The sequence below is a fragment of the Astyanax mexicanus genome, chromosome 1, assembly GCF_023375975.1.
Source record: "Astyanax mexicanus isolate ESR-SI-001 chromosome 1, AstMex3_surface, whole genome shotgun sequence".
In the NCBI taxonomy this organism is placed as follows: domain Eukaryota; kingdom Metazoa; phylum Chordata; class Actinopteri; order Characiformes; family Acestrorhamphidae; genus Astyanax; species Astyanax mexicanus.
This window is the reverse complement of record NC_064408.1, coordinates 51,413,707-51,436,173: the sequence shown is the minus strand read 5'-3', so window position 1 is coordinate 51,436,173 and position 22,467 is coordinate 51,413,707. Positions and strand designations below refer to the sequence as shown.

Here is a 22,467-nt window from a genome sequence, read left to right as displayed (position 1 = left end):
ATTACTTCTTCTGTATTCAGGAACTGAAGGTTCAAGGTCAGTGTAAATTTAAAATAGAGAGAATTGAGAGTCTTGCTCAGTGTTTAATTAGGGTTATCTTATTCATTAACTTACTATACTATACTTTACTATACTATACATTAACTAACTATACTCTGAGACTGTAGCAGGTTAGACAGAGTTGGAACAATGTATGAAGCCCAGAGAGCGAGCTCAGTGTTGTCTCAGGGCTACAGGAGATCTAGCTGGACCGGTTTCATCCTCCTCCTCCTCCTCCTCTGTCTCCCTCTAGCCCCCCTCCTCCGCTCCGTACTTTTCCGTGGGCGGGGCTGCGGCGCTACGTCATCGCGGTGTGGCTTTAGCGGCGCGCGCCAGCCCGAGCTCGCATACCCCGCAGCGCGAGGCTCAGCACAGGCACGCACACGATCCCTCACACACAGCCACCTACAGCCCTCCTGGTACAGCGATACCCGTGTCTGTCGCCTTTGAATTTACCCTAAATATGTCTACCATCGTCTACTGTCAACCTGATCAGGTAAGAGGTGCTTTAATTACACCTTTACAGTTTATTAGAGAGAGAGTGTGTGTGTGTGTGCGCGCGGGCGCGCGCGCGCCACCACGTTAGCTAAAACAGCTGGACTTTGACAGAGAACAGGCTGCACAGCCTCCTTATCGGGTTATTAGTATTAATGTATTATAACTAGTGTACTGCATGCCTGTGGAGGCTGTGTGTGTGTGTGTGTGTGTGTGTGTGTGTGTGTGTGTGTGTGTGTGTATGTGTGTGTGTGTGTGTGTGTGTGTCACTCAGTTCCCGGATTTGCGCGCTCATGCTCCATGTGGTCTCTTGAGCTCAATGGTTTCATTGATAAGTGATTTGTTACAAATAACCAATTTTCCCTAAACGCACTGATCACAGTGAACTGTGTGTGTGTGTGTTCTGCCTACACTGATGCCCCCTCTGTTCTAACAGCTCAGTTATGTGAGTGCACTAACTAGTAACTATAAGACACGAGGACAAAGAGAGACGAGTAGTAGGTGTGTTTTAATACACGGTCAGTGGTCAGTAAGCTAAATTTGGTAGAAATAGCTAGCTACGTGTCACCGCTGGACTACTCACCTGTTAAAACGGTCTAGGTTAGTGTGGGTGAATTGTGAATTGCGCGGATACAGCGGGTCCTTATGTCCTTCTCTATTATCCTTAGATTAGTTTTACTAGCTAGCTAACCTAGCCATACTGTCATTGTATGGCTAGGTTACTTCACTGTCATTGAACAGAATACAACGCAATAGTAAATTATCTAGCAATACCAACGGTGTTCACACATAACGAACAGGAATTTAATATGTATTTAAAACATAAATAAATAAAAGCGCAAAAATAGACAATGTAGTTAGCTAGAATTAATAATACAGTCTTATATGAAAAGCAGGAGCTTGAAAAATGTAATGACATAAACCTGAGGTATGATCTTGAGGAACTATAGACATAATTGAAACCCACAAGGCAGCAGTTGTACAGATGGATAATTTAAGATGTAGCTAGCTAGATAATATTGAATAATGTGTAGATACAGTATAAAATAATGCAGGCGGTTATGTACAGGATACAGGAGCGATCTTCTCTAATCCAATGCTGGTTTATTCGTGAATGCTAAGAAGTGACTTTTTGACTCTGTTAATGTAGAAAATAAGTGTGTGGAATTTGAGAACTATTGCTAGCTTGTTAATCTAAGCTAACCTAACCTAGCTAGGGTTAGCTTAGATTAGGGTTAGCCTTTTCCTCTTGTGTTTTATTATTATTATTTTATAGATTTCGTTACTGAATTATTTATTTGTGTTTAATTTTAATTTTGTAGTCCCACTGACCTACTTTTTGAGACTGCCGTGGTCTTAGTGGCGGGCTGAGTGGGTCTCTAATAGAAAAGCGAGACATGATGCAAGAGCTGCTCTACTGGTAATAATTGCAGTGTGGGCGGAGCCTGAGGCCAGTGATTGAAAGGCCAGTCGTCCAATAGCGTCGCTTACAGTGGCGGCTCTGGCCAATCGGCTTTCCCTGAAGGTGTCGACTGGCGTTGCTGCGCATGCGCGGCTGCGATACCAAGGAGCGTGGCTGTGGTGGATGTGGAGGCGGGTGTTGTCGGGTTTTCTGTGCTGAATTGTGGAGGAATTGTGGATAATGAGAAACCGAATATTATGTATGCAGTAACAGTGTGTGTATATGTAACTATCGTTATTAATGACGATGGTGAAGTTAGCTCGCTAAGTGTTGGCCACATTATTAGTTCCAATTTTCAGGTCCACCTTATATGGTCTTGTAGTTACAGTCACTGTAGACAGTCGGCCGACTGTAACTGATGCAGCATTTAAGACGGACTGGTAAATTCGAACTGAAGCTGGAGAAAATTAAGTGTTTTTCATGATCAGTTTTACAGCCAAAACACTGTCTGTATTGGAGTTTTTTTTAAGAACATAAGATAGACATGTTGCTACTAGTTTCCCCTATGCCTTGGCATTGTCCCTCGTCTCGATTGTACGGGGCATGCGCCTGTGCTTCTCTGGTTTCAGCAGGATTTTTTATTTTTAAGTCTTGCTTGTTAAGCTGCAAGGTGCAGCTCCCAGTACAAATCTTTTCACAGTCTGCAGGTCTGGAATTAGACAGGACTAAACACAGTCTGTGTTAGCCTTTCTGGTCACGGAGTATTCATTGCTGTTTAGCTGCAGGCCAACACGTCCCTGAAGTGTCATTGAGATGCCTTTAGTCATTTTCTATGGCTGGTGGTCTGTGAGAACCCGCACTTTAAAGCATTAAAGGGGCCAATTAATAATAAGACTGTGTGTTTAAAATTGCGTAAATATGGAAGCAGCAAAAACAGAATGCTTTGCTGTTTTTGTGATATTACACCAGCTTAACACTAAAGGCTACATATATTTGGCTTGTTTAATATATAATCAGAAGATGTGTATCTTTGTTGTCTTAAATTAAAATAAAAAGTGTTAACCTAAAACCTTTGCTATTTGGTTATATTAATATGCAGTGTTGTAGGAGGAGAAGATAGTACTAAAGGAATGATATTGTAAAGAAGATTCCAGTTTAGTTTATGTGTGACAAATATATAAATATATAGTTAACCCTTTCTTATAAAATGTGTAAACGGAAACTAACAAAAATCTAACTGTATGCATTCATCTGTTTATTTGTCCAGCAGTTGAACCCCACTCTTTCACTCTGCTGTTATGCAAAGTGTTTCATCCTGGCCTGCTTCTCAAATGAGATGCAGAATACTGCAGCCAATCATACCAAACATAATTTACATATTGTAAAGGTGCAACAACAAAAACATATCTTTTATATAGACCGGATAAAGAAAGATTGGAAAAAGAATTGCTGGTACAGAAAGCAACAGCACTGTCATTTCACCAAAAAAGTTGGATCTCAGTATAATTCACTCAAAACAAGTAAATTGTTCTCTCACTTCTTGAGTCATAATGACTTCAGTGAAAATTTAAAAATGTTCCAGAATAAGGGCTGTCCAATGCATTTAGTAATTTTGGAATGCAGTAGTTTATGCGAATGATATGACTATTAAAACAGGGTTTGCTATTAGTTACTTAGTTTCAACTCAATACCACCACCCACCACTCGAAAGAATACAATTAGTAAGCACAGTCCCCTCTGATTTCCCCCACATATTGCTGAATACGAACGTATTCTGGTCACACTTGTGTGCAGGAAGCAGATAGTTCTCTTTCTGGTTGTGCGTCATTGCCGGACAGTCTTCTTAAGCCCTTTCTTTTTTCAACAGGAAACGAGCAGCAGTGCCAGTGTGCAAGGTGCAATGTCCAAATGCACATCCTGCCAGAGATAATAGGATTGTGGCATGAGTTAGTGCCAGCCTTTGTCACCAGTCACTAATGATTTAGTGCTGTTTAATAGCTGCCAACATGTCCCTGAAATGGCATTGAGATGCAGTGCCTCTGGTGCTTCTGGATTTCTGTAGTCTGTGTGGGCATGCGCTATAAAACATTAATTACTGCCTGTATTCTGCTGTCTAGACCTTTTGAGCATTCCTCAGCCATACACCCAGGTGAAGGCTGCACTCTTGAGTTGTCACACTTGTTAATCAAAAAGTAGAACACTCTAGAAGTCAAGCTGTTTCCTAAACCGTCACTTCCTTCTCTTCCGTTTACAGACTGACACAAGCTTGTTTAGTCTGTTGTTCACTTTGTGGGTGGTTTACTATTTTTATTGGTGTTGGTTTAATATTTTCTTCTGCATAAATGACCAGATGCATTGTCAGGTGATTTGTGGATTACAACTTGCTTTAATTCTTCATGATAAAAATGTGTTTATGATTTTGGCATAATTAGTAAAAAAAACGTTTAGGAGGAAGGAACAGTGGCAACAGCATGCAGCAATAGAAACTGTAATCTGCACACCAGGAGAGTAAACTCAGACACATTTATCATTCAGGCCTTGAAAGAAAGTGCATAGTGGGCTATGAAATGTATTATAATATTAAAATGGTCATTGTAGCTGTTAGTTTTTTAGGTTCTTGTTTCAGTGTTGCACAATTTCTGAAGATACAATGAAGGATAATTGACTCTTAACACAGTATGTTAAGCACCTATCACGAGGTCATAAAGGCAGGGTTGTTATTGTCAATGACAAGCCAAATGCTTAACTGTAGCTGTTGATATACATTTGCTGTTAACAAGCAAAGCATTCAGGCCCTGTAATGTATATTCTGTTCTTCAGTGTTTGGTATATGAGTCAGCAAATTCTCTGTGCCTGTATAATGCTCTAGGTGTAAAAGTACAGTTTCTGTTGTATTTGTATTCAACACCATTCTATTACTCATTCCTGAGAACAAGAAGAAGGATGGTTATCCAGTAAAAGTACAGGGGAAATCCACTCAGCATGTGAGGAATCTGGTTGTGATGTGCTCAGATTCCAGTTCAGTACTTTGTTGCAAGTAAAAGTAAAGTTCCCTAAAAGTTCTGTAAAATTCCCCAGTGACCCGTGCAGGCTCTTCTACGAGATGTCAATGTTTCCAAGCAAGCTCTGCCTGATGCATGCTGGTATGACCTTTTAGATAACAGAACAGAAGATAACTCCCCCACTGTAATTATGAAAGTAGACAATGCTCTACTGTTTGTTTATTTATTTAATTTCAGTAGTAATCCTGATCTAAGTAGAATGAATTTCCCACACGGATCGGCTGTCAGTTATTCCACTGAAGCCAAACTGTGATTTCTATTCCCTGGTTAACTCCTGCACTTAAGTTAAAACATTATTACAGGAGGATAAGGCTTAGGAAGGGCTGCACTCTGTAATAGCTCGAATAATCAGTGTCTAGAGGCTGTGCAAAAGCTGCTTTCCTCTTTGCTTTCCCAAAGCAGTGGTTAATAGAATACGATTGTGATCTGATAAGTCAAGCACTAGTCCAGTTTAAAGGCCCATTTCTTACACTTTTCGCGTTTTAGCTGTTTTTTACAAAAAAACAATATATTTTTTTCTATTATACGGGCCTTTTGGTGTGCGCATGTGTGTGTACGGGTGTGTTTGGATGGAGTGAGTCAAAGTTCTGAGGTTCTGGTTGCTTGGCTTTATGTGTAAATGGAAAGAACAGCCAGAGTGGGAGAAAGAGGGGGAGAGAGACAAGCAGGCCATGCATATATTACCAGATGTTACCTAACTGGAAATTGAGGCTGCCTGAGCGAGCACACATCTGCACATAAAGAGCTTTTTCACCATGCCGGTTCTCTCCTCCTCCTTCCCCTCCTCCTCCTCCTCACTCCACTAAAGCATTCCAAAACCCACGGCCTCCTGAATAACATTTACAGCTCTACACGATGAGACTTTGACTTCTCTTCCCTTTTTATTTTTTTTTCTGCTGTGGCTATGAGCTTCCTCTCTGTTTTTCTGAGAGTGCTGCAATAAATGATTCATTTCGCCTCTCCCTTCAGCTGCCTTCAATGTACATTCTGTTCAAACCATGACTTTTTTTGTGTTAGTTGTGTAAGACTCGCGTGTGCTTAAAAGCTAAGAGGCATGTAATTTTTTTTTTTTTTTTAAATCAACACCAGAACAGTCTGATCTTGTCTGCTCAGTCCCTCTAGATGAACCTCAAACACTACAGAGAATACTTTTCTTTGAAGCAAAGAAGTAAACAACTCTTTCAGTGCCTGTGAGACAGAGAGAGAGGGCTGCTGGGATATGTAGTCCAGTGATTTTAGATTTTAGAGGCTTGGCTGAGGTCCCTGTGTGGAGCGTGACTAGCATGAGGAAGTGTCCCATGGTACAGATTAGTAAACACACACACACACATGCACGTACACAACTGGTTCTATGCTTTGGCGACAGGGGAGAAAGAGCTTGTTAGAGGGCTGGCAGTTATATCTGGAATCACATGAGCAGAACATTGCATCCCGTTTTTCCACAGATTCACTGCATTGCTTTATGCATTCCAGAATATCTGCTAAACACTTTAGCAGGCAGCAGAACAAATCCTGTGGTTTGTCATCCCTCCATCTCTCTCTGTCTCTCTCTCTCTCTCTCTCTCTCTCTCTCTTTCTGTCTCTCACTCCATTTCTCACTTGCACTGTGCACTGTTACAGAGGTCAGAGCCACAATAAAGAGGAATGCATGTTCTGCGTTCCTTCATTGCTAGCCTCTTTTTCTAGAACTGTCAATTTTCTGTCCTTGGCTCTGTCCTTATCCTGCCCACCTCCTTCTGTAGAGGACACTGTCTGCATGTTCAGCTGAGTCACACCAAGGCTTTATCTGCAGCTGACCCTCAAAGACCCTCTTCTAAAGTCACTGATAAAGAGTGGAGCAGTCGCCCAAGCATTAAATGATTACACCATGGCTTTTTTAAACTGACCTCTGTCCATCACATTTGTCTCAAATGGTTAGTAACCACTGAATACTTCTTCAGATGGACTGTGCTGTAGTATTATAAAGTAATAAATGCATACTAATAAAAAAAATATTGACACATTCGGTTAGAGGTGAATTTGTGAGTGAAATGTTTTTAAAGTTATTGCGATATGAGTCTAATAATACGCACATTAAAAGAGCAAGAGAGAGAGGCTGCATACTGTGGTCACGCTCCATAGGTTGGACACGAACATCCTTTAAAAACAAATGCACATATATTTATCTTGTGAGCATTTATGAATGCTACGGAGATTCTAGCCCTGTTTTCACAGCACACAAGGTAAAAACATATCAGTCCAGTCTGAAGGTTCTACTGTGCTCTGATAATCGCATACTTTTTAATTTAAATTTAATTTAGGATTTCAAGATATCCAACAATGTTATCACACGTAACATTTTTGTTCATATGATACAACCCTAGTCAATGCCATTGCTCTGTTGGATTATTATGAAAGTACATATGCTGAAGGTGACATAATGGTGTCAGGGTGATATCAGCAGAGAATATTTCTGGGTTGGATATCTGCAGAAGTAAATAAGAACAATTTTGGCCCAATCCTGTAACAAATCTAGCCTGAAATAGCACACCCACACAAACGCTGTGTAATGTGAAGTCTATGCATGATGACCTACTTTTTAGACTCTCATCTTAAGTGAGGAGCTTAAATAAGAGTAGCACTTTGGTTGAGTTGTTAATTCACTAGCAAAGTCATTCCGGTTGACCAGTATGGTCATGCTGGTGGACCAGCTAAACCATTCGATAATCTGGATAACCAGCTTGAGCTAATACAGTGGCTGAAGGATCAGTTGGATATTTTAAATATCTTCACACTTCCAGGAGACACTACAAACAGTTCAGTATGTTGATTTGCCATAAAGCTTTAATTTCTAAGCAATTACTGCAGCTTTCCTCCAGGCTGATTGAATTTAGGCATCACTTCTTTAATACATTTCAGCACACCCAGAAGAAAAAGGAAATCAGGGACAGCTGGAGAAAATTGCTCAATGCTGAGTTTCAGATTTTAAAGCTGTTCCCTCTTTTTACAAGAGCTTTCTGTACTTTACTGATCCACACAAGGCCAACATGTCCTTATCCATACGAAACATACAATCTACATTTACATTACATTTAATGTAAAGTGTCTTAAATACATTTTATTTGATTTTTTTGGCTTAATGTGAGGAAGATCATATAATTTTTATGTAAATCTACATTGGAAACATATTTTATGTTATTTGTGTGCATGCAACATGAATGTGAACAGTTAGATTTTTTTGCTTCACACATGCTTTTAGTGCTGTTGGTGATAGAAACCTAATAGAGTCCTAATAATAGGAAAGTCTGTTCACTTAATGGCCATCTTTATGTCCAGTCACATTAAAACAGGCTCTGATCTCTATAAATGGGGGAGACCAAAATACTTTAAAACTGTAGGTCAAATTACTGATATAATAAATCATATAGTTTGTAGCCCATGGCTTATTAAAGCACAGGAATATGATTTTTTGGCTCATTAGCATGTTGACCATCCTCAGCTCACAGTGTAACCAGGGGGTGAAACTCGAGACGTAAACAGACACCGTGTTAAATGTTACGAATCATTTTAGTCATATTTCAGCCAGTGATCAGTCTTCTCATTCATAAGATCTCTGCTGAGGTAAAAGTGTGCTGTTTCAGGTACAGATTAATTTTCCGTACAGACGGATATGATTTACTTACATTTATAGATAATTGTGAACCTTCCAGATGTCCAAAACAAAAATTGTGGTTAATTAATAGGGCCTGCAATGTGAACGTAACCATGATATCTTCTGATATATCTATCTTTATATAGCTATTTTCTTTAGCTATGAGCTTTTCATGTAGACTGTCCTGAGAGGTCATCACTTGGCTCACCTGTGTGAGCTGAAGATATGAAGTGTGTGAAGTGAGTGGAGAAAAACAGATCAGCAGCTTTTCACACACAGTCTGTGTTCCCAGGGGTTTTTTCCCTCCCCTTCTTGCTGCTTATGAAACCTTGTGAGAATGTGGTAGATTACTGAGGAGTTCCCACTATTTTATCTCTAGCTTTCAAAACTAGCCTGAAAACTGGGACACATGTTGAACTCCTGCTCACAAACAGTTGGTCAGGAGGCCGGACTGAACGGGGGGGCGGTGTGTTTGCAGGGAGAAGCTACGCTATTGGTGAAAAGAGAAGAAAAAAGCATGTGCAAGCATGCATGGCACTTCGGATGGGTGGAGTGATGGGCTTTTGTCCGGATTACAGAATTGATCTGGGGGAGTGGGGTGTGTATGATAATGCATGTGTGGGTGTGTGTGAGGTAGAATATGTTAGGTTGTGTAGATTTTTTTTTAATCAGTCTGTGGTTGAGGAGCACTGCAGGAGGCTGAGCTGCTGCTAGATTATTAACTCCTGTCTGGAAGTGTGAGGCACCTGGCTGGAGGAGTGCAGGCTGATCTGGGCTTAGGGATTTTAAGTACCGGTACATATCTGTGTATGTATGCTAGCCATAATGTGCCATATTGTCATCATATCAGAAATGATAGTATTGTTATAATTTGTAAAATGGTAAAACAATTTGTTTAGTCTTGATTGCAGAGGTTTTGTATTTGTTTTGTTACTTACTGCGAAGCTAAAAATATGAAATTTGAACATTTTATATATATATATATATATATATATATATATATATATATATATATATATATATATATATATATACCTTCAGTCCAGTACTATCACATTACAAGTAGGCCTGTCACAATAATTGCAATATCGATTTATCGTACAATAAATTAACATGACCTCTGTAATTTTTGATAATCGTGATATTGCCTATTGTGTTTTTTTATTTGTTTGTTCACATATATAACTAATTACAAGTATTGTATCAGTAAGCTTTTTGGAAATGGTCTGTCCTCAGTATGACTTTTTTGTTTTGCTGCTACTGTGTGAATTTGGCTGACTTTTCACAGTATTGGACTGAGAGTTGGACTGTGAGTTGGACCATCGCCTAATGTGCTGGGACCCAGATATGCCTATTGATCTACAGCAATCTCTATCTAAGTCACCCCAGTGATAATCTTGTCATGTGTTCTCGTTTATAAAAAAGATAAGCTCATGTTTTCCCCACTCTGTTTGTCTTGCAGGTTATAATACACGATCAACACAGAAAAGGTTTGACCCTATAGCCAACGGGATCGCGAGGACTTGATTACAGTCGATCTAAGCCTGAGAGTTTGTTAGTGCGGCTAACCCCCCACTTCCCCCCTGCTCCGAGCCCCGCGGCGTACCTGGCATCACCTCTGCCGCCCGCTCTACAGTGAAGGAAAGACCTGAGTGACATCGTTCAGCTTCCCAGCACAAGTGTTTCTCCCTGAATTACGTCAGTTCTGATTAGGTAAGCACATTACTCATTCATGGCCATAATTGCTGCGTGCAGACAATGAGGTGAAAAATGTGATTATAAATTAATTGAGGGAGGCTTTGGTTTTGTTGCCTTACGTCAGGCTCATGCATTTTACATGCGAGTGTACATCACTGCTGTCATGCAAACATGTTCAATTGCATTTGCACAGGAAAAGAAAAACAACCTTATTAATTTTCAATGGGAGTCATTGTAAATTTTTTATATTGCTATTCATTTAGGAGCATATGCATTTAGACAATGTGAAGAACTACTGTCAGATAAAAACGGCAATAGTATGCACATTTGTATTAATAAATAAATTCATAGTAAAATACTAAATTCTTCAAATATGTTTTATCTGTTCTTAAAGGCTCAACTTTCCAAAAACTGCCAAAATGATTCCCAATGGATATTTGATCTTTGAGGATGAGAGTTTCCTGGATTCCACCGTTGCCAAGATGAATGCACTCAGGAAGAGTGGCCAGTTCTGCGATGTTCGACTTCAGGTAAGAGAAAACAAAGCTGCTTTCCCTCCTCAGATGCGTCAGCCTATCTGTAACCAGATGACGTCTTACTAAAGCATGTTTGACACCTTCTCTTAGCAACCCCACACACACACAGACAATAGAGATGAGGAGTAAAGCAGCATTAAGGGCAGTCAGAAGGAAAATTAATGAGTACCTGTCAGCAGTTTGTCGTTTCTAAAGCAAAAATTGGCTCATTTGAGATCTTGATGACCTGGTCTTACTGCAGAGTTATAGGTAAAGGGTTTAAGCTGAGTCACTCCTGAAACATGAAGCTGTATGACCAGAGAGGTGATTTAATCAGTAGTTTAGTCAGGGAGACTGAATTCCAGGAACTATCAGTGGCCGTAAGCCAAGTGGCTTCCATTAACCTGTGAATGAAACACTCTATGGGGGGAAGAAAACAAAACAAAAAAAAAACTGTCAGGCTAAATCGAATATGTCCTAGTTCCGAGTGGGTACAGTAACACATGCCTGGAGCAAGACTTTGATTAAAAATCCACAATGAAGAAATCTTGACTATGTCTGAAGTGCCTAGACTGCAGCTAATTAAAAATGAGGTGTGCCTGGAAATCCTGCATAATTCTTGGTTATCAGAATTGATTGTTACTTTGTACTTTTTAATCTGCTTTTGTTTGCATTTTAAAGCACCTGTGGTGTCTGTTTTATGTCATGATAATGGCCGCTATTATCTACTTGAGTGTGTCGGATGGACTGAGGTAAGGCATTCAGTGTGATCAGGTGATAAATAACCCTTTTGTTCTTTGACCTTCTCAGGTGTGTGGTCATGAACTGATGGCACACCGCGCAGTGCTGGCATGCTGCAGCCCGTACCTGTTTGAGATCTTTAACAGCGACCTGGAGCCTCACGGCATCTCCCATGTAAAATTTGAAGATCTGGACCCTGAGGCTGTGGAGGTCCTGCTTAACTACGCCTACACTGCCCAGTAAGTCCACTGTAGCAGTCCTGACACGTCTGAAACTAACTCTGCAATGAAAATAGTGGGTTTCTCACAAGTACAATTAGGAGAGACCATCCCACATGAAAAAGAAATATATGGGCATGTATATACAGCTCCGCAAAAAAAATTACCCAAAAGCAGTGTGCAAGACTGGTGGAGTAGAACATTCCAAAATGCAAGAAACATGGTTATTGCACCAAATATTGATTTCTGAACTCTTAAAACTTTATGAATATGAACTTGTTTTCTTTGCATTATTTGATTTTTTTTTGTTATTTCTGCCATTTTTCATTTTCTGCAAATAAATGCTCTAAATGACAATATTTTTATTAGAAATTTGGAAGAAATGTCTGTAGTTTATAGAATAAAACAAAAATGTTAATTTTACTCAAACATATACCTATAAATACCAAAATCAGAGAAACTGATTGAGAAACTGAAGTGGTCTTTTTCTAGAGCTGTTTATATTAACATAGATTTTTTTTTGTCAAAATGTAGTTCAGTGTAGTACATAAGGACAAAAATAATTAATTGCCTATTTTTAAAATGCATTTTATAAATACATTGACATAAATATGATATTTCTTTCCCTATGTTATTTTAAAATGTGGATGTTTTAAGTATCATCCAAGTGTCTTATTGCTTGTGCATTTGTCTTGTTTTTGTCTCTACAGGTTGAAGGCAGATAAGGAGTTGGTTAAGGATGTCTACTCTGCAGCCAAAAGGCTCAAGATGGAAAGAGTGAAGCAGGTAGACTAAGATTGTCTGTCTAAGATTGATTAAAAAAACATTTGGAAAATGTTTTGGCACATTTAGTTATTATGATTCATAGTGCAGTAGTTCTCTTCTCTGGCACATCTGAAAAACACCCTTGCTTGTTGTGGTTCTCCAGTGTGGAAAGAAATTTGCTCTAATGCAAATTCCTTTCCTACATGTCTGCTGACATGTAAATGACTCTGTAGTTGCTCTGCCTGACCTTCAGTACACCATGTTTTCAGATTTGTGGAGACTACCTGCTCTCTAAGATGGACTCCCAGAATGCAATTCTCTATCGCAACTTTGCTAGCAGCATGGGGGACGTCCGTCTTCTAGCAAAGATTGACGCCTACATTCAGGAGAATCTTCTGGAAGTATCGGAGCAGGACGACTTCCTCAAATTGCCCCGCTTGAAGGTGAGTTCCCCAGGGGTCACCCCTAAGATCGGTTATATTGTATTTAGTTGTACTTCTGGGTGCTTTTAGCATCATGTGGATTAAATGAACTTGTAGTAATGATGTGTATTTATTGCATATGCAGTTGGAGGTGATGATGGAGGATCATCTGACTCTGCCCAGTAATGGAAAGTTGTACTCCAAGGTGATCAGCTGGGTCCAGCGCAGCTTGTGGGAGAACGGAGAGCCACTGGAGAGATTGATGGAGGAGGTCAGTACTGCACTCCTCTGCAAGCCTTTTCTTCTCCTTCTGTCTCCTTCTCTTTTTTTCTTTCTTTTTTTCATTAAAACCGTCTCCCATTCAACAATTCAATGGGTCTTTTCACACCAGCTTTCACTCAGCCCATGGGCTGGATGTTTTTGTTTTATCTGTCTTCCATTTTTTTGTTCTTCTCCTTCCCCTTACCACAAACTCCCCTCACCCCCCAGGTTTTAAGGGTATATATTTTGCAGTAGGTACAGTGCGAGGCTGTTACACACTCTGCAAAGCCGAGAGGTTAGTCCAGGTGAGCAGAACTCTAAAGCCGCCTGTACAGTAACCGCCACTGCAACTGCTCCTTCCAAACTGACAGAGAGCCTTTATTGCCGTCACACTTATGTTTCTCTCTTTCCTGAGCAGGTGTGCCTGTGTGTGAGTGTGTATTCATATATATATATATGTGTATGTGTGTTCGTGTGGAGGATTTGGACATCCGCACTAACAGCTTTTCCTCCCCGTTGATTTGTTTCTCTTTAGGTTTTTTAAAGCAAACATCTACAGGACTCTGAGCAGACTGAAGAAGCCACGACTGAGGCCACCAGGGTAATGAGTCAGAGCAAAAAAGAAAAAGGAATTAAAAAAAAAAAAAAGGAGACAGAAGAGCCACAGTCAAAGGAGTGCTGAGCTCCCATCTGTCGACGCACCGCACTCACACGAGCACAAATACAGCTTTGAGCAACACAAATTCAGTCTGGCCTCAAGCATCTCCAAATTGCCTAATTACCAACACACGGTCATTTAAATAAAAGCCCAATTTCAGTGTTCATGTCATTAGCACACTGAAATAACCTCACCAGACTAGTCACATGCTTCATGTCTTTCCTAATACTTGGTTGCACATCATCCTTGGTAACAAGTCCTGTCGTGGATCGAGGGATGGACAGATAGATAGATTCCCCTAACTGAGTGCAAATTTACAGGGCACCATGGTTACCACACCTGCTGCCATATGCATAAAATCAGAGTTATGCAATCAAAACTGTTAAATAAAACACAATTAATACTGTGTTTTTTAAAAACAATAAAGTATTGCAAAACATATTGCAATCGTTTTATCAATATACAGTTTCTAAATCAGTTTTTTCTGATTTTGCTATTTATATGTGTATGTTTGACTAAAATGAACATTGTTGTTTTATTCTATAAACTACAGACAACATTTTTCCCAAATTCCAAATAAAAATATTGTAATTAAGAGCATTTATTTTCAGAAAATGAGAAAGGGCTAAAATAACAAAAAAGATGCAAAAACAAAGAAAAGAAATTCATATTCACAAAGTTTTAAGAGTTCAGAAATCCATATTTGGTGGAATAACCCTGTTTTTTAGTCAGTTTAATGCATCTTGGCATGTTCTCCTCCACCAGTCTTACACACTGATTTGGATAAGATTATGCCACTTCCAGTGCAAAGATTCAAACAGTTAAGCTTGGTTTGATGGCTTGTGTTCATCCATCTTCCTCTTGATTATATTCTTGACTCTTGACTGTATTAAAATGTTCTTACACCCTTACTTCCATATTGAGAATTTTGAGATGTATAGGAAGTCAGGAACTGAGAGCTAGTCAGTCAAACTTCACACACAAATGTGAATCTATACACCCTTCAGCTTTCATCCTGAAATATAAAGGCAAAGAGATGTGTAACCCAGTTTTAGAAAAGAAATCATGCATGTGACTGCAATTAATCAACCCTTTATTCATTCTGCCTGGAATAATGTTAATACCAATTCAGTTCAAATTCTAGTTTATTTTTAAAGCAGTTTTCATAAAGAATGTTGTCACAAAGCAGCTTTACAGAGATCCAGGCACAAGTTTCTTTTGATATAAATCTCAAATGATAATTTTTACAATTTGGCTACTACACATAATAAATTTAAAAGAAATGGATCTGGGAACGCGGCATTGACTTTACTTTTGTATGCCTACATAATATCTAATAGCTTTATTATTAATAAATCATTAATAATAAAGCTATGACCTTCTGCCAGCTGTTTTAACAGTTGCTCACTGGATTAAACAGTGAAGCACTGTGGCTCTGCACAGTTTTCACTGCTTTTTTCTTTTTTTAATGCTTCTTCTGATTTACATTTTCTGTTCTGGCTGTATGTACTTTTTTTTCTTTCTTTTAATTTATGCCTTCTTGAGTTTGTGTTTTTGCATTCATTTAACTGTAAAGAAGATGGTAATTGTAGCTTGAGGACAACAGTGGAGTCCTCGTCTCTGCCCAGATTCTTTGGTGGAAGGAGCTGTTGAAGCAATCTGTAAAACTGCTTAAGTTTCCTTGGAAATGTGTGTGATCTTACTTCAGCCTAACTAACCTCCTCAGCCAAGAAGACGACGGGCAGCACCGAAGGCCTTCTCTGCGGGCGATGACCAATGGCAGACCTTTTTTCTTTTGTTTCCTCTTCAAACTTAACAAACTAGTTTCTGGGCTGCGATGCTGCCGACAGTGTTTAGCGAGAGTCTAAATCTGCAGGACTGAAAGCGGCGGTGGCCTCGGGAGCGTCCACAGAAGATCTCCCCTTTTTTTATTTATCTTTTTGTGCCATCCTAAATCCAAACCCTGCCTGAACAGAAGCCACATTGTGTTTGCAGTCTTTTAAAGAGGCTTTCTCACCAGTGTCTAGCAGCCCGGTGGCAAGCTTGCGACGTCTCCCTTCCCTCCCTCAATCTCTCTCTCCCTTCCTCCCATGTTGCCGGGTGCACTGTTGCCATGGAGACAGCCACATGGGTTCTTGTGTCGCTGTGTGTCTTGCAGGTGCAAACGCTGTACTACTCGGCCGATCACAAGCTGCTCGATGGGGGCCTGCTTGAGGGCCAGGCTGAGGTGTTTGGCGCTGAGGATGACCACATTCAGTTTGTGCAGGTACACTAAACCAGCACCAGGCCCCTCCCAGGCCGGACCGCAGGCCTGTTAGTGCTGCTCTGTTAGCCCTGCTGCTCACTACACTGAGCGCTGACCTTAGAGCAGTGTTGTGTTTTTTTTTTTTATCTTTAGCTTTGAGCTAAATGACTAGGATAGAGCAAACGCTTCATGCTTTTTATAGGCTTTTTAAAGCCGATGAGCTCTTGTTCTGTAAGAGAGCATAGCGTAGGTGATTGCGCTAATGTGTGCACTATGCAGTGTGTAGGAGTGTGTGTGTGTGTGTGTGGTGCTGCTTATAGTGCCCTGAATTGGGAATACATTTGTTTTTTACTAGTATCTTTAGTTTTACACTTCTTGTAAACGTCTTCTGCTGAATCCAGAATTGTATGATCAGCTTTAATCCAGAGAAACATTAGCTTCATAGGGGTTGAGGGAAACTGGGGTTAAGTAGTGAGTAAGTGAATGAATAAGTGAGCGAGTTTGGGCAGGGTGTCTGTAGCTGCGCTGTGCCCTTTGCAGAAGAAGCCCCCGCGTGAGAATATTCACAGGCAGCTGAGCACCAGTTCCTCCGGAAGCCTCTCCCCCGGCTCGGTCAAGCAGCCCTGCAAGCAAGAGTGGAAGTACATCGCCTCTGAGAAAACCAACAGTAAGTGTCCAAAGAGTGCAGCAGGTAGTCAAACCTATGTGCTTTGTGTCTTTCGTAAGATTTTCCAACCAATCATAAGATACAGTTTATCTCTGCAAACACTCTAGTGCTACAACCCAGAGATTTAAAACCTATACCATACTTACAGTAGGTAATGTTATCTAAAGCCCTGTTTGGATGGGATTACTTTTATTTACAGGGGAAGGGAATGTGGGGTCATGTAACAATTATAGTTCTGTCTTATTTGAAGGCGCCATGTCGGTCACTTTTACCTTCTGTAAAGCAAGCTTGAGCCAAGGATTGAGCCATAGAACTAGTGAAAGGAGCAATTCTTTTTTACAAAACAAAGTAGGTTATAAGATTGGATATAATCATGTTTTTTGGAGGTGATTGCAAAATGTAAATTAAGTATCAACTCCCACCTCAGCGATTAATGCGAAGATGTCTTATTCTGTGCAAATCAGTTGTATGTTTTACAGATGTTTTGTGTTAAAAGTGCATATTATCCCACATATGTAGGTCAAACTAATTTGAGATATTCAATAAGAAAAGTTTGGGAGAAGGACCACACTCCACCCCTTTCAACTGACCACCTATAAAAAAAACAAATGTTCGCAAACCCACCACCTCCCCTGCAACCCCCTTCCTCCAATCTACTACCACTTTCCTCAAGGGGGGATATGCAGTTTCCCCCAATTTCTTTTTATTTCCATTAGTTCTCTCAAGCGTGGTCTGCACTTAGCAAATCCTGTGTTGTATCATACTAGCCATGCTAGATAACGTCAAGTTGAATACAATCCATTCCTGTAATAAATCTAGCCTGAAAAAGCAATCTTCTAGTTGATCTGCATTTATCTGCACAGAAATGTACCTATAGTACAGTAGAGATGCTCTTTTCTCATTGTCCTCATCAAATTTCACACCCGCTCTACAATTGTTTGATCTTTTACAGACAGTACGTACCTGTGCCTGGCGGTACTGAACGGCATGCTGTGTGTGATCTCCCTTCATGGACGGAGCAGTCCCCAGGCCTCGCCATCAGCCACTCCATGCCTGCAGAAGAGCCTGAGCTTTGAGGCTCAGCCTGTGGAGGAAGAACCGGAACGGCTGCTGGCTCCCATGCACTATGCTCGCTCTGGCCTGGGTACTGCTGCCCTCAATGGAAGACTCATTGCTGCAGGTCAGTGGCTTTTAGACTGTTCGATCTGGGCATGTAGTTTAAGTTTAAGGTTTAGATGTATAATATATCAGTATTATATATCAGTTTTATCTGATCTGCTGGTGCAGGTAGTGTTATGCTGTTGTAAGGCTTGAGTGTAAAGTGTTATAAATTACAGAAATACTTGTGTCTGTTCCTCAGGCGGTTATAACCGTGAGGAGTGCTTAAGGACTGTGGAATGTTACGATCTGAAGACTGACAGCTGGAGTTTTATTGCCCCAATGAGGACACCACGGGCTCGCTTTCAGATGGCTGTGCTCATGGTATGTTTCCTCACTTGAAGTAATAACTGTCAGAGTTGTCTGAAGTCTGGATTAATTTAAATTGCCTAAAATCCCTTTCTTCGACCAATCAGGGTCAACTCTATGTAATGGGTGGTTCCAATGGCCATTCGGATGAGCTGAGCTGCGGGGAGACCTACAACCCAAACACGGATGAGTGGACTCAAGTGCCAGAGTTGAGGACCAATCGCTGCAATGCAGGTGTGTGGATGTCTTGTTTAAAAATGTACAGGAATAAGTTTTTTTATTGTTTGGTCTGATTAACCCAATTTGGTTTTCTTTTTCTTTATCTAGGTGTCTGCTCTCTTAACAACAAGCTTTATGTTGTTGGGGGATCAGACCCTTGCGGGCAGAAGGGTCTGAAGAACTGTGACGCTTTTGATCCTGTGACTAAGGAGTGGAGCAGCTGTGCCCCATTAAACATCAGTGAGTGTCTGTCTGTCTTGTGCTTTTTGAAGCTTTCCATTTCAACCAATACCTTAAGCACTTCTTACGGGTTTTGGCTCTTCTGATCTAAAATAAATACGTTTGTGTGTGTGTGTGTAGGGAGGCACCAGGCAGCCGTGTGCGAGTTGGATGGCTTTATGTACGTGATTGGTGGAGCTGAATCTTGGAACTGTCTGAACACTGTGGAACGCTACAATCCTGAGAACAACACCTGGACCCTCACTGCCCCCATGAACGTGGCACGCCGAGGGGCTGGTGTAGGCATTTATGCAGGTAAGCTCCTAGTCAAGGAAACTGTAAATTAAAGTGCTTGGGGGCTCAATGGCAGATCCATTTTCCCATATGTTCCAGTTCTAACAGCTCAGTACTCTACCTCTTTACATCTACCTGATCAGTCTTTTGGAACCTAATATTGCTCAGATCAGTGTTTCACAACCCTGGTCCTGGTGGTCCACTGCTCAGCACAGTTTAGTGCCTTCTGCTTCAACACACCCACATTATATTAATTATGGGTTTTTAATGAGCTAATTAGTTGGATCAAGTGTGTTGCTGATTACAAATCCAAACTATTGACCAAACCATCCTTTAAATGGCTTGGTTTATGTCAAGGGTGCTCTATCCTTCCTTGTTCTATAGAGATCAGACACAACACACCTGTCTCTACTATTTCTATGCTTCTCCAGACCCTCATTACACAAATCAGGTGTATAAAATTAGTGTTGGAGGTAAATGCTCAATCCTTAATCCTGAAGACCTACCACACTGCAGCAACACTGACCGAACAGGGATTGTACAGGGATGGATAGATGAGCGTATAGACATGTAACAGAAAGCAAGACAAGCTTAATGTTTCTTACTGTTTGTTAACTGCAGTTGAGAAGGTGTCCTAGTGTCCTCTCGTGTCTCTTCACAGGGAAGCTGTTTGTGGTGGGTGGGTTTGACGGCTCCCACGCCTTGCGCTGCGTGGAGGTTTTCGACCCTGCCCGCAACGAGTGGAGGATGCTGGGGAGCATGAACTCGGCGCGTAGCAACGCGGGCGTGGCCGTGCTGGATGACCTGATCTTCGCCGTGGGCGGCTTTGATGGCAACGACTTCCTCAACACCATGGAAGCGTACGACCCCGAGCTGGACGAGTGGAGCGCCTGCACTGAGGCTTTCGCCAGCACCTAAACGCTGGCGGGAGCTTGAGCACAGGGGAGGTCGGGGGCGTGGGGCGGTTGGAGCAGCAGGGGAGGGTCAGAGTAACCTCTCTCTCAAACTAACAGGCTTAGTGATGTAATCGTGCTTCGTGATGTGTGTATGTGAGCGGGTTAGGGTGGGGCTCGGAGATGGAGATGGGAAAGGGGAGGGAATGGCAGGGGTCTTCAGTGAAGACCGTCTCGTTACAGTGCAAGAGGGTGGGGCTTGGGAGGGTTTTGAGTTCTTCGGGGGTTGCAGAAAGCAACATAAAGCTTTTGCATATTGCATACAATATTTTTTGTTGTAAATATTACTGTGTTATTTCTTTCGATCTTTATTTTTGCTTTAATTGACAAAGAATGCCAACTTTAATTGCACACTGAGTGTACTTTTTTTGTTTGTTGTTTTTTGAGCTGAAAAGGTTTGGATTTGTAGTGTTTGGGATTTCCAGCAAGCAAATTGAGTTATTGGTTACCTTCAGTGGTACTGGTGACCCAGCAAGTTCTTGCACAAGCATAAATTATCAGCAGGATTAATTGGTTGAATTGATAAAGGCGGTAATTCAGTTGCATTATTTTTTTTTCTTTGCATTTTGTAATATTAGCTCACATATTGATGCTCTGTGGATATATAAAAGCCTTATTCAACAAAAGATGATCACTTACATAGCTTTCCTTTTTAGCATTACCCATTCTGTGGGATTGCTTTACCAATCTTTGATGATGGCCTTTTTTATATTTTTGATACACTGCTGATTAACCTATAGATAGATAGATAGATAGATGAGCTAGAAGACGCACATAAGTCTTGAGTTTTCAACTTTAATCAGTGCCAGTTCAGTTACACAAGTGTGTTCTACAAATGCGTACACACACTCTTACTTTGACCATGTTTTCACATTCCTGCTAACTATATTTTGTTACTGCAATTTTGACTAACTCATCAAAAAATGTTTTTTTTTTTCTTAATACCTTCTGTTTAAATCTTTCTTGTGTTAAGATTTTGAAAGGAAACTAGATCTCCAAGGTTTTGTTTTCACATTAGACTAAATAGGGGGTGAAATTCTGTATCCCATTTGTTACGAACCAATATTTCTTAACTAATAAATCATTTCAACATGTGAATTCTTGCAGTGTTGATTTATATATCCTTTAAACTTCTTTTATGGTTGGTTGAAGGCATCGAGCTTTCAGACATGAACTTTTAAGATTTGAACATGACTGAAATTGTATGTGTGGTTTTAAGTAATAAGAACTATAAGGGTATAAATGAACCATTTATTCACAGTACCTTTAAAACATCTCTATGCCAATAAGCTCTGCTCTAATAGGCGTACTTGGATTTTGTCTCATTCAGAAAGCAGTCTAAATATGTTGAAACATTACTTAAATGTCGGCATGAAAAGGCAGAGCTGAGATGCTTTAGGTTGAATATATGGACTGGATGAAAGAGGGATTGAAACTAAATGGACACCTATAGTTGTTTACTCACCTAAATCAGTTAAGGAGTTTGTTAAAGTTGATTTCCGTAAATTTTGGGATTTGGGGGATTTAAGGCGCTCTCTGGTGAGAATAGGTAATTGCTCAGAGCATGCAGAAGAATTATTTTAAACTGGGCGGGTGTGATGCGGTCTCCTTTCAGAGGGAATGAATCTGTAAAGACGTGTGACGTGGACAAAAGAACCACAACAGAAAAACAACCAGACACCCCAGTTTTTAGAATGAATATATATATATATATATTAGGCTTTGCAGGGATGGTACCATTGTAGCAGGGATGGCACACCGGTACCATTAAACACAATATTTTATCCCTTCTTCACTTAAAAATGCTTTTGCTTTCAGTTTAGAAACAAAATACAGACTGTAATCATTTTGTTTGGTTTTATTAAGTGCACCAAAATGTGTCGCTCTTATAAAAAAAAAAAAAGCAGGGAATATTTGGTTGTTAATGATACGGGCCCTTAACACTTGGTGATTCACAAGCTTTTGAAGGCATTTTAAGAGACTCTAGGTCCTGTGTCTAATTCCAGTGGGATTACTTTAATCTGGCATGTGTAGGTACAGATTATCTTGCAGTAGGAGTAAAGGATCAGTAGAGAATAGATGGGTGGACCAGAGTCATATTTTCCATGACTGTGAGAAGACACTAGAAATGGAATCTCACAGAATAAGAGTTTAACGACACTAATAGTTACTTATTATTTCACACGAACCAACAATTTAGCTTTGGCATTAAAACAAACAAAAAAAAACATCTATATATTAATGTTTTCATGGGTTCCATTTCAGATATTTTAGTGTGATCAGCAGAAACATTTTTTTATCCAGCAATCAACAGACTGGACACATGATGTAACATTTCCTTTAACTGACACTCGTCAGAAGCCCAAATCCTGTCCAAGCACCACCCTCCCGCTTTCCACTCATTTATTAGAGTGTAAGCAGTAGTGACAGACAGGAAGTAGGCCACAGAGGCAGGCCATGGAGTTCAAAAGGAATTAGGAGGCCGTTTCCGGAGCT

General features: G+C 40.5%; 1 protein-coding gene across 1 annotated transcript; it reads left to right on the top strand.

The window, feature by feature from the left end:
* Positions 1 to 377: 377 nt before the first annotated feature.
* On the top strand, positions 378 to 21,069 carry ivns1abpa (influenza virus NS1A binding protein a). Its single transcript, XM_007238290.4, has 15 exons — positions 378 to 535; positions 10,092 to 10,342; positions 10,722 to 10,857; positions 11,653 to 11,822; positions 12,512 to 12,587; positions 12,836 to 13,009; positions 13,134 to 13,259; positions 16,066 to 16,173; positions 16,693 to 16,819; positions 17,772 to 17,999; positions 18,180 to 18,301; positions 18,394 to 18,520; positions 18,614 to 18,745; positions 18,866 to 19,039; positions 19,680 to 21,069. The coding sequence occupies exons 3-15, from the start codon at positions 10,747 to 10,749 to the stop codon at positions 19,934 to 19,936; spliced, it is 1,932 nt and encodes a 643-aa protein (XP_007238352.3). The 5' UTR covers positions 378 to 535; positions 10,092 to 10,342; positions 10,722 to 10,746; the 3' UTR covers positions 19,937 to 21,069.
* Positions 21,070 to 22,467: the final 1,398 nt, after the last annotated feature.

Bases quoted from the DNA above. Each gene is read 5' to 3' on its own strand.
- ivns1abpa (XM_007238290.4), top strand. From the start codon at position 10,747: ATGATTCCCAATGGATATTTGATCTTTGAGGATGAGAGTTTCCTGGAT. The intron at 10,858-11,652 runs GTAAGAGAAAAC...TGACCTTCTCAG, and splicing joins TCTGCGATGTTCGACTTCAG to GTGTGTGGTCATGAACTGAT. The intron at 12,588-12,835 runs GTAGACTAAGAT...CCATGTTTTCAG, and splicing joins AGATGGAAAGAGTGAAGCAG to ATTTGTGGAGACTACCTGCT.